This window comes from Haemaphysalis longicornis, unplaced genomic scaffold (genome assembly GCF_048455015.1).
Source record: "Haemaphysalis longicornis isolate Haplotype H1 unplaced genomic scaffold, Haemaphysalis longicornis Haplotype H1 scaffold_5, whole genome shotgun sequence".
Classification (NCBI taxonomy): domain Eukaryota; kingdom Metazoa; phylum Arthropoda; class Arachnida; order Ixodida; family Ixodidae; genus Haemaphysalis; species Haemaphysalis longicornis.
In genome coordinates, this window is record NW_027526385.1 from 168,850,240 (window position 1) to 168,862,911 (window position 12,672).

The 12,672-nt window shown below is 47.2% G+C and overlaps 1 protein-coding gene across 1 annotated transcript in view; it reads right to left on the reverse strand.

Annotated features, from left to right (window-relative positions):
• Positions 1–3,108: 3,108 nt before the first annotated feature.
• Positions 3,109–12,672, reverse strand: part of LOC144138817 (uncharacterized) — a 238,162-nt gene continuing 228,598 nt past the window's right edge. Inside the window, exons 18-19 of the mRNA XM_077671294.1 lie at positions 5,121–5,297; positions 3,109–3,256 (exon numbers count right to left, since the gene is read on the reverse strand). Of these exons, the coding sequence (XP_077527420.1) occupies positions 3,150–3,256; positions 5,121–5,297 (284 nt within the window). The 3' untranslated portion in view covers positions 3,109–3,149. The remainder of the gene's footprint in view (positions 3,257–5,120; positions 5,298–12,672) is intronic.

The following is a 12,672-nucleotide window of genomic DNA, read 5'->3' on the forward strand; positions in this document are numbered from 1 at the left end:
CCCCAAGCTTTTCGAATGGGTTCGTTCAAATGGCGGCATCGGTCTTGTTCCCCAGAGGTGAGAAGGCGGTCCAAGGTAATACCACACATCCACTCGGACTGGCTCACCTCCGGAGGTATCTTGGTCTCCGGGTTCCTGAATCCAAAATGCGGAAAAAGGGACGAGACGCCATGACCCATTCTCGTGAGTGCTTTTAATGAAACAAGCTTATAATGATGATGGGCACAAGGAGAACGAGGTGTCATTTTTCCACCACAGAGTTCAGATACTTCCAAATCTCAGCCTACGTTGATCAGGTGAGCATTTCTAACGATTGGGTAAAAGAAATTTGACAAATGTGAGTGCACGGGCTGCTTTTTTATGAAAAGATATTATTTTATTCCAATGAAAAGAAATATGCATTTGCTTCTTCCTAAATGAGTGGTATTGGTGAATGGAACGAACATTACGTTGTGCGGTTTTTTATTGATGTATCTCAAGTATTGTCCGCTTCCCGGGTCTTTTACGAATAGAAGCGACGTTGTGCGAGCAAAAAAAGAAGTCGCCATCTTTTTATTATTAACAAGCAGTGCCGTCACAACCACACTTTAAAACATCACGAGGAGAAGCCCGGAGGGTGCTAACTTGCTCCTCACAAGCAGAATTCTTCTACTGTTTTTGACAATAGGATTCGTAGTCCATACAGTGTCCATTAGAAAAGTCGTCCCTGCTTTCACCCTAAATGCAAGGAGAAGCGCTGTGCCTAAGGTACTGCTGACTTTTTGATTAACCAGCGCTTTATATCTTCCCCACTATTTACATTTCTCTCAGGACACGTACGTCACAACAGCTACTCTAATCAACTTATTTTGCTCAAGTATTTATTCAGTAACTGGCTAATCACAACTGCGTTTGCATCAGGAACATCCTTTCTTACGGAATGCCAGATCTGCCTGTTGCATCAATCATGCAGCTTTACTTGCTTAACTGAGACCTTTTTGCGGGACCGATAGAGTGTTGTGAAGATAATAAGGCAACCGCTATTTGAGGCAGTCTACGTGAGCAGGGTTTCCGCACTGCTGCATTCGCCAAAAGCTGTCGAAGGGAGAAACCGCGTTGCTAGCGTGTTGAAAGCGACTATCATTATGAGCGGCCAAAAAGCAGGCGTCAGAAGGAAGAAGCAACATCCCAATGATACGCATCTTGGGACGCGCCTAGGTGGAAATGCGTTATCATTTCCAAAACGGCCACTGGTGAAAGTGGGAGTCTGCCTCGGTTGTGCTGCTTCTGCACAATCTTCCACGTTCCAACTCCTCCTCTGATTTGTATAGCAGTTTACGGTATGAGTTAGGCAAAATATTTCAGTCCTATTCCTACCTTACGCCTTACCAATTTCTCCAACAGTTTCGTATGGTGATCGGCGACATCGAATATCTCCACTACGTATTTATCAGAAGTTGGAGTGCGGAACTAGACCTTGTTGTTTATCACCCAGTAAAAAAACTGCACTCACTTATAATTGATCACTTTTAACAACGAAAGCGAAGGTGTAAAGCCGAGTTAATTTGAATCTGTCCTGTTCCACTCTTAAAAGCTGAATGAGCCCTAAGCAATGCAAAAAAATGCATTCCATCTAAAAAGGAATATAATATTATAAATCTCGTCTCACTTGTTGGGAAAAATTACGAATACTTGTGGTAGAACTGGCAGCCATTGGGTGGCAACAAAATTATTAGGCCATATGGCTCATCGGGTTGACAAAAAGAGAAGGGGTATGGATTCATTTTTATAGGAAACATATTCACGCTTCTAGTAAATATTTACACTAAGAGTGGATGTGTTCTACCGACATGGATACGGGTTGTTAACTACGAATCCGCGAGTGGTAGTCCCACGCACGCGCCAGTGTGTTCAATTCCACGCGCGTTCTTTTGTGTACGTGCCTAGGCGCGTGAAGTTTGTGAGGCCATGCATCCGCACGCAGGCATGTGAGCGTGCGCTGTCCCGCGCTTTACGGGACCGCCTTGACGAAATGGCCCTCCCGCTCAATGTTACCGTAACTAAGATAAGCGTCAAGGTTAATTCGTACCGAAGAGTAATATTACGTTACTGCCACGTTTTACCTCAAAACGCCAGCATCGACGCTTCTTTAGGAACTCACGGTGGCAGAGAGCCTTGTTTTCCAGCGACTGTCGGGGTGAGGAAGTTTGAACGCAGGCATTCCTTTTCCACGATAATGTCTTTTGCTGCTGTCACATGGAGAGATAGCATAGACCTAACGAACATTAGCGTGTAATGAGGAAAATACGCTCGTTAACCACAACAAAGGAACGGGAGCGAACTCTGCCGCAGCGACGCAGCGACGTCACTGGAAGCGGCCACGGATGGCGGGTCGTGCACCCCGTGCGGCCGCCGCATCTTCTCGGGCACGGAAGCGCGTTACAAGGGGCGGCTCTGACTGCGAACGCCTGGCAGGCGCCCCGAAACATCTGCCATCGCCAGACCTTGAACAACGCGACACTCTTCAACACACGCCTCGCCTCCGGCTCTCGCAAGGTGGCGAAAGGGCGTGTGAGCGCATGGAATTAGAAGGTCTCCATATAACTCCCGCGTGGAGCTGCAGTTGCGGGACATTTTCCCACGCGCCGCCATGATGATGTTTCTCCGGTTATTCATGCCGCTCAGCGAAGCCACCACTACGAATGCGCCACAGGCGCCGACGCCCCGCCCAGGAACACAGCAGCAGCAGCGTGAGCGACATCGCAGGAATCCAGCGTAGCCGCCGTAAGGCGCCGCCGACCAAAGCGCCTCCACCGCGCGTCGGCCGCCGTCGAAGGCGTGGCTGCGAGGCCCCAACACCCGCGACGGGACGCTTTCCCGCAGCAATCCGGATAACAAGATGGCGCGCGGTCACGCAACTCTTGCTCCCAGTGGGAGTTATATAGTTGAACTCAACGTGGAATCTAGGGCGCTAGCGCGTGCGTGTCGTTAAGCAAACAAAGATTGTGCCATTTTATTGTGGCGAAAAGGCAAAGCTTTATTTTGACAGATTTCAAAGAACAATTTATACTCAAACGTATTACGAGGCAATAACGCGAGTTATTGAAGCCCAATATAACATAAAATTTGTCAACCAAACAGTTTGCGCGTAGTGGCATCCTCCCAAATGTTCATTGTGCTGTCAGCGTTGCTGGATTCCCATACAGCTCTTCACCGTTTCCACCGACGTGGTAAGCAGAGACCGAGAAGGAACATCCCTGGTACTGCGTCTGTAGGCCTGTGAGAAAAATAAAAAAACGGTCACTTGTTATTTTAGGTATTTGTAGGGTCGACCACAACAAACCTAATTGCTGGTTACCGAATTATATTCTAAGGCTCTTATACGAATTACGCGGGCATAACATATTTCAACATTTGCTACACGTCGATATTGCAACAAATCAGTCGATTCATCTCAACCAACCATAGATTCCTTACAAAGATTCAAATATTATGGGGAACAGTGGAACCCCGGCTACATGTCCGCGGGTTTTTCTACGAACTAGGCGAGTTCGGGCTGTGTCCCCCCTGTAATAATTCTATAAATATCTCCGTTATAGGACCTCATTTTATGCGATGACCCACGTGATGTGAACGCCATGAAAGTGGCGGTCCTGTTCCGCGGACCTTGAGCCTACTCAAATGGTTCTGTCATGTATGACATTTTTCTCCGTCTTATCTTTTGTTTCTTTCCCCAACGCAGGCGCCGGCTCCTCTGCAATGTCGCTGTCCCACTCCCCTCCCGTCGCTAGTGTCTCCTCTTCTTGTGCAGCCGCCGCTACGGCAGTGTCCTAGTGTTCATTTACCCGTATCAGCCGTGAATTCCCGTGGATGTTACGCTGACAGGCTTATGCTTTCACGTGTGTTTTTTGTCATCATATGTGGCATAGTTTGAGCTGTATGGCGAGAATATTGGCAGTAGACTGCGCTGACAAGTTTGTCTTAAATCAGTGTAATCGGTACCTGCACTTCATTGTTTCCGTATTTTTTTAAGTGCAGAACACCTAAGGTACGCGCCTTGTAGTAGCTCGCTCAGTGGACCCACCTAGAGACAAACTGCGTTGCGTCGTAGCCGCTGTCGTCACGGCGTAACCCAGAGGATTCAAACTCCAAGTGGTTTATATGGTCATAAGCGTTCGAAACCCGTGAACCGCTGGCGCTTGTCATACATCTCCCCGTTGTTTATCGCAAGAAAAATTTTAGGTGCATTTAAGGCAAATTGTACGTAATTAACCGACAGTGCCCGCTTTTAGCTAGTTAGGAACGCTCATTGGGTTGGTTTTTAGTATAGTAAACGAAAAAAAGTGGCAGTGCAATGCCGCCATGTGCGGGCGTAAAAGCAAGGCCAAAGAGAACACAACTCCTGCTGGCGCCGTTTCAGGCCGAGGACACGCCATCACTGTGAAGACGGAAAATTGGAATTGCATTGGGTGGTCGCAGTTAGCGGGTAACGGCGCTACACCCCGTTATGTGGAATCACTGATGTGGACTTCCGACAGCTTTCACATTGAGCAGAACAGCTTTAGATGTTTAGTTATTTGTGTTTTTAATCTCTAGAAAACATTATTTTCTATTTTACGTCGGAGTGTCTTGCAAATTCGTCGAGCGGAACAGTTTTATAGGAGCAATTTTTGTTCATATTTAATGCCGCCCACATTTTAAGACACTTTTTCATGATTTCGAAAACGTCGTATAATAGGGGTTGTACTTATTTGGAGGTTTCGTTGTATTTGGTAGGCTACATGAGTCTACCTGCATTGAATGCTACTTTGAATGCCTACAAGGAGGCCCTTCCAATTGCTAGAAATTAGGCTACATGTATTCTCAGTTGCAGGTTATTCTTTGAATTGAATTCTTACGACCAAAGGCAACAGATGACAAACCATGCGTGATGTAACGTCATGCGCCCATTAGGGAACCAACGAGATTTACGCAGTTCACAAAGAATGGCCCTTCAGTAACAGAAGAGCAGTGATTCAAGAGCATTTGCTTTAAGCAGTGTTAGGGTGGCAGTCTTTACATATAAATGATGTATATTATCCGTTTTCATTCAAATATATAACTGAAAATACACCATCCATTTTCATTCAAAAACGTCTCACCCTGGAGGATAAGAAAACATTCGGTTGTAGTTGCCGCCATGGTGGAGCCGTCATCACACTCCCAAGAAACCATGTAGCCTTCGAGTGGACCGGCAGGCTCAGCTGGTGGTTCCCAGGCGAGGACAACTGTCATATTGCCCTCAGTGTCCAGATGAAGCTCGAGGGGCTCGCTGGGCGCTAGAATAAAATACAAAAAAAAGAAAAAAATCACGAATAAACTGGTGTTCTGTATGCCTTCATAAATACGATAAAAAAGATTTCCTAATTCAACAGACCGGTGATAATTATTTCAAGCTATAAATTGACGTGTACGTTTAGAATACTAAAAGAAACGACTAATTTTGTACGTCTCAATTTCGTTACCAGCTGTAGGCAATCGCACCACAACTTCTTAATTGGAGCTGTTGAGGGGACCGGGTAGTGTCCGTGAAGGATAACCAGATAAGACACATCTTCAATTGAGGGTGGTAAGCAACGGTTTGTCAGATTTTTAAGGACGGCGCGTAATTCTGCTGAGAAAACCGTGTGTCGCCTTCTCGTGCATCGATTCGTAAACCATAGTCGTAGCTCCTGGGAGGGACTAATCAAAGCCTCCAGTGAGGAAGTGTTTATGGCTTTGTCGTCGCTGCCGGAGTGAAGAAAAAGGTGGTCAAAGCGATAACTAAACCTACACACTTGCATCGCGTATACACCTATTCTGAACACTTCAACGAGATCGAGCTCGGCATCGCTTCAGGCAGTAAGCGACTGGATAGACCACAGCTTGCGTCGGACAGGCAGCGACCATGACTGACACTCCAGAATAAGCGCGATACGCGGAGTGAAATGCCATCTGGGATCTACGAATCCCTCCGACTCCGACATGATAACAGGAGCAGCAGCACCCCAATATCCGAGGCTACAGGCAATAAAGCGTCGCATTACAAGTACAAAACGAACATTCGTTTCGAACATGTTTTAGTGGCTTGTTATTAACATGAGGCTAAGCTGTAGTGTTGGCTATTGATTACAGTCAGCTGAAATTCAATTGCATAAGAAGGCTTTTAACTTTCAGACATTCAAAAACCAGGGTGCTCCGCGCGGAGATACGGCGCCATGAATATGAGGCGTCAGAAGTCACGCAGATGAACAGCTAGGTATACCTTGTACTGCACCTCACAGTGGAATTCTTTATCGGGCGAAGTTTTGAACGTAATTGCTTGCCCTCACAACTTTTCTTAATTTCCTTTTCTGCTCGCAGGATCACATTGATGCTTCAAGTGTAAGCAATTGCTGGAGGGAAACAATACGAAGTCATTCCTTCACAGCCAGGTACACCGGAGATATGAAGGGTAGCAACAGAACCTTCTTACGCGGTTTCACAACTTGTTGCTTTGGAAGCTAAGTGGAAATGCGAAATTAGCAGTTAAATGCAAGGGAAATATGCACGTGTGAACTTGTAATTATTGGAAATGCCCCAGAGGTACATTGAAGCGTGAAGGTACAATTGATGCGTGAAAGTTGGTGGAAGAAGACGAAGATCGGCTTCGCCGGCTGGTTGCTTTTGCTGCTCTTGAGTTTTTCTGTTTTTTGTACCGGTGGTTCTACGCAGTGCCTACAATCCTTTGCGCTGCCTCCTTACCACCACACGGTGACCTCAAAAGGCCGGATTCGCCGTATCAAACGGCTTCAGCGAAGCTGGGAGCGGACCCTGCAGCCTAGCAGGGTGCCGCCATCGCCTGCGCTTCATGCTGTCGTAATGGACGGAACTCACCAACGTCTATCTCCTCCAAGCGGACCACATCAAGGTATTCCCACAAGTACACGGGACTCCACTCCCGATGACAACCCAGAAATCCCACCAGCCCCTAAAAAGCGTGCTGTTGACCAGCAACCTGATGGTCAGAACGTGTCTTCAGAAACCACTGACATGGAAAAAAATCAAGGAGAGTTCACGCTGGTCACTTACAAAAAGAAAACGAGCCGCTGGGATTCCCGTCGTCTTTCAACCAGCTGAAGGCTGCAGTTGGTGGAGAGTCAACCCCAACGTATTGGCGTCAGAAGTCGTGGCAACGGCACAAGAAAATGTTTTAACCCATCGCCTAAACAAGGATGGAAGTCTTATTGTGACTGTGTCGTCCCTTGCCGCTGTCAACCGAATTCTTCACGTCTCCTCCCTTGCTGGCATGACAGTTGAGGCGCGCGTGCCTCGTTCATACATGTCGACGTATGGGAAAATCCAAGGCGTGCCCCTGGAGTACACGAATGAGGCACTAGCGAGTTACCTGAGAGATCAAGGTGTGGCATCTGCCCGTCGGCAAGTCACCTACTCACGCGATGAAAATCAAGTCGTCGCTGAGACTCGCCGACGCTCTGTCATCTTGGAGTTTAAGCCGGGTTCCCCTCTGCCTGCTAGGGTGTTCCTTGGTTTTTACAGCTTCCCCGTGGCAGAATACATCGGATCTGCCACACAGTGCTTCAGGTGCCAGAAACATGGCCACATCGCCAAGAATTGCAGAGGAAAGCTTCGCTGAAAAATATGCTCTGGTTACCACTCCCACAAGGACTACACTTCGCGCAACCAACCCAGCTGCGCGAACTGTAACGGCCCACATCCCGCGTCGTTTGGTGCTTGCCCGAAGAAAAAGGCAGCTACTCTTGCACGCAGTGTCGAGCAAATACAAGGGAAAGCTCCTGCACGACGTGAGCCGCCGTCAAACCCTGAAGTCGTACTTTGAACTGTTATTGTGCGTTCATGTGACCCTCCGCCTAATGGTGAAGTTCCCACAAACAAGTCCTATGCGCAAGCTACACGGGATCAATCTTCCAGCAAAGCTTCTCAGGTCACACCTGACACGCGCCCACAGGACACAGCCTCCCCACCAACTCGACGTCCCCGCAAAGAACAGGAACGGACGACAGGTAAGCCCACGCAGGCCGATATCACCGGTATGCTGATCTTAATGCTGTTCGCAGCAATCAGGGCTCTACTACGTGCCCATCCCTCGTATGGACATATCCCTGAAGTTGAAGCCGTCTTGTCCCTGGAACCTCTCGTGGCTGCGTCAACTTCGCGATCCGGCTCCGGAGTACACAGAAGCTGACTTCATCAGACACCCCTTCCCCGAAACCGCTCATCAACAAAAATCTCAAGACCTGTACAATTTTTCAATAAAACGCTCGCAGTCTACGCTCAAAACTTGCCGATTTTCGCCAACTTGTGCGTACATGTCGATTTCCATTTATTGTAATATCTGAGTCTCGTGTTGAGGATGACTTTAGGTTAAAAAACTACAATTTGCTGCATTCTCAACGCTCGAACGTCATCAGTCGTCTTTTTATTGGTGTCCGCAATGATTTGCCAGTAGCCAGAGTCGCTGTGCCTGCTCATGAAACTGAAGAATATGTTTGTGCCAAAACCACGATTGGAAGACAGAAATTTACTTTTATTGCTGCCTACATAGAGGCAGCAATAAAAGTATAAAATTTTCCTGGCGCACAGACCTGGAAACGAGGGGGCGCGACCACTTCCCAGCTCTACTATCCTATCTCGAGAAAGATGCACTCCGATTGGGAAGGAAGGTAAAGTACACAAACTGGGATGCTTATGAACAGAGCGTGGACCTGAGGATCACTGCAGCGACTTCAGATGACGACCTCATTCCCTTCATGGCTCGATGTCTCAGGGAATCAACGTGTGTCACACGAAGGCGTTCAAACATCAAGACAGATGGGGAGTATGAGCGCTTACGAGCCATTCGCAGGCGTGCGGAGCGGAAGGCGCGTCGCACCAAAACTTTAGAAGAGCTGCAACAAGCTCGCAGGGCTTATAGACATGTAAGGCGCCATCTGGAAAAGTTGAGCAGGCAGCAATGGAAAGATTTTTGTGCAAAATTAGATGTTTACAAGCCGTCATCGCACATTTGGCGCGTTGTAACGGGAATTAGTACCCATATACCGAAGCTAGACCCATTCAGCGCGCTGTCGTTGCACGGCAACATTTCCCAGAAGGAAGCAGCTAACGAATACTGCAAGCTCCTGTCTGCAAGCTCATCTACTCAGATACGCGCACACTCCAACCCTTCTGCGCCACCGCCAGCTGCCACCTGCCTTGGACCTGCCATTCTCGATACAGGAGCTCAATGCAGCGATTTCCGACGTCAAGAAACGGTCTTCTCCTGGTTACGACGAAATCACTTACGAGGAAATCTCGCATCTATCCCAGCACTCCCGCCTGCGTCTTCTGGAGTATTACAACGTAACGTGGCTGCATGGTACCGTTCCGTCTGATTGGAAATTAGCGAAAATTATTTCTATCTTAAAGCCTGGAAAATCACCAACACGTTACTACTCGTTTCGACCGATAGCCTTACTTAGCTTTGTTTGGAAATTAATGGAAAAGATGATGTTCAAAAGGATGACTTGGTACATGGAAACTAAAAAACTGTACCCACCTCAAATGAATGGATTTCGATAGAACAGGCTATTGACAGCATTATTACCCTCGTATCGTCTTTGGAAGAAGAACTAAATTGCAGACACATACCAATTGCGGTGTTTTTAGATATGAAATCAGCCTTCGACTCCGTATATCACGATGCAATTCTAGCATCCCTTCTTTCACTTGGCTTAGGCGGAAGATTATACGCATGGATTTCAAGCTATCTTGAAGGAAAAAAACTTTTCATGTGCACAGAAGAAGGGCCTACACCGTGTTATGAAGTAAGAAGAGGGGTACCTCAAGGAGCTGTATTGAGTCCTTTACTATTCAATATCGTGCTCATTCACCTGAAGCGTGTTCTCCCTCGTAGAGTCAAGATAACTCTGTACGCGAACGATATCTGCATTTGGAGTGCTTCGAGATCACGTCTAGTTACGCAACAGAAGCTCCAGACGTCACTTGCAAAAATATCAGAACACCTACAGCCTAAAAGACTTCATCTCTCCCCAGAAAAAAGCAGCGCTATGGCCTTCACCCGTAAGAGCATGGATAGATATCCTTTAATCCTCGGTGGCCGGCCCTTGAAATACGTCCGTACCCAAAGGTATCTTGGTGTTACAATCGACAGAAACCTCTCCCGGGCTCCGGAAGTAAAGAGACTACGTATGCGAATTTCCACGGCATCCCAAATTATTGGATATCTTGCTGGCACACGCTGGGGCAGCGATTGTCGTTCCATGGTGCTTCTCTTCAAGGCGTATCTTGACGGCGTGTTGCGCTACAGCCTCCCTGTCCTGCAGCAGCTGTCCTCTACAAGCAAAAGACAGCTTGAAGCGGCGAGGAATAACTGTCTCAGGAAGTGCCTCGGCCTTCCTAAAGGATCGTCGCGTTCTGGGACAATTGCTGAAGCCGGCTGCCTGCCCTTAGACGTGTTACGACTTCAAGAAACACTACGAATTCATTTGAGGCACAGGTTACATACAAGAACGCATTCGTTGGCTCATATCGCAGATCGAAGCAATTCCAGCTTTGGGCAAGCAATCAGGGCTATTAAATCTTAAATTCCAACTCAAACACCGCAGACAATGCCCCTGCGATTCCCGCCCTGGACTCTGTCGCCCCTTCGGATAAAAACATTTATACCTGGAACTGATTCAAAAAAGCAAATGCCTCAAATCAGCCTACTTCAGATGACACTCGCACAGTATAAAAAATTTTACACTGCAACGAGTCACATTTTTACTGATGGGTCGGCAACATCTGAGTGCAGTTCATCAGGAATTTTTATTCCATCAGCTGGGAAAGCCCTGTCATACCGCCTTGAGCGACCGATTTCGTCTACGTCGGCTGAGCTTCATGGGATAAAAGAAGCCATCCGATACATTCTTCGCCAGCCGTCGACACAGTGGACCATTTTTTTGCGATTCCAAGGCAGCTCTTCAGACCCTGCAACGCGCTAGCTGTTTCAGCCTTCATGAACATGCCCAGCGAGAAGTGCAGTATCTCCACCATCTCGCATTCGTCTCTGGACATCGTGTGACACTACAGTGGCTCCCAGGCCACTGTGGCATATTGGGTAACCAGAAAACGGATGAGGCTGCCCGCAGGGGCCTAGAATTGAGAACACGGACAAGGATTTTTTTCACGAAAAATGATGCCTCAGCTATGACTAAGGCAGTAGTTTTGGCTGAGAGAAACCGCTTATGGTCCCTTGCGGAGTTTCATCAGGCCTTTCTATATTGCATAGACCCGTACATGAGAATGAGGCTGCCGGAACGACTACCTCGCCGACTGGAGACACTGTACCATCGACTGCGCCTTAATGCAGCGTTTCCAAATTCGTTCCTTCATCGTATAGGCCAGACTTCCAACCCATACTGTGACAACTGAGGCTCACCCGAAACCATCCAACATAGACTACTAGAGTGCTCTGCTTATGCTGAATCAAGGGCCCGTTTACAGCAAAGAATTTAATGTCTCCAACATGGACCAATAACACTAAGCTTGATGCTTGGACTATTCCACTCACCATCCTCTCAGCGGAAAACCCTGTCTGCATTATTTGAGTACCTCGAGGACATTGGCGTCGCTACAACGCTGTAGCCATCTCCATAGCGTGTGCAGTCAAGTTTTTTACTCAGCGCCCTTAAACAAGACTCTATTCATTTTTAATTTTTATTCTTTTTTTATTCTTATCTTTTGTCTCCTACTATTCTTCTTCTCCCTTCTTCCTTTGTTTCCTTCTCCCCCCTTCCCCGCAGAGTAGCATGTCAGCGAATTCATGCTTGCAAACCTCTCTGCTTTCTCTGTAATAAAGAGTCTCTCTCTCTCTCTCTCTCTCTCTACAATCAAGTTCAGGGACAGCAAAAGCTCATCGCTTGTGATTTATACTGCAATTTGTGTTTACCTCGAAATTTCTCAGAAAAGTTATGTGAACAAAAAACACGTAGTTAATATATTTATAGCTCAAAACGCTATATCTAGGTGCTGATAGATAAGAGGAAATTTGTATGTAGATATTTTGCAAAAGTAAATCTAAACACACATGATTCTCACCGCGCTTACAGCACACCTCCTGCCGCTTTGGCAGAGTTCCCACAAAGCATAAAACAGGGAACGTTCAAATTGGTCATAATAAACAACTGTTTTCTTATTGTTATGTAAAACATCTATGCGTGATGTATATATATATATATATATATATATATATATATATATATATATATATATATATATAGTTGAGAAAATGGTTGACTCACGATTAAAAAGAAAAACAGTGGTTTACACACGTTTCGACTCGAGGCCCAGTCTTCCTCTGAGTAACCCTGAGAGGTTACTCAGAGGTTACTCTGAGGTTACCCTGGGGATACTCTGAGGTTACTCAGAGGAAGACTAGTTCATCACGGATGGCAAAGTGCGCAGCCTGACGTCGCAACGCCGCGAGAGCGGTATGCAGCGTAGGATTAGAAAGGAGGTCGCAGAGTGAGGATATCCAAGGATCCTTCCGCTCTTTCCCCACCATGTCCCTAGAATCAATGTCCGTAAGCTCTGCTGTCCCCGTGCCCAGAGGAGAACGGGACAGTGCATCCGCATCGTTGTGTGTTCGCCCAGACCGATATATCTAGCGGATGT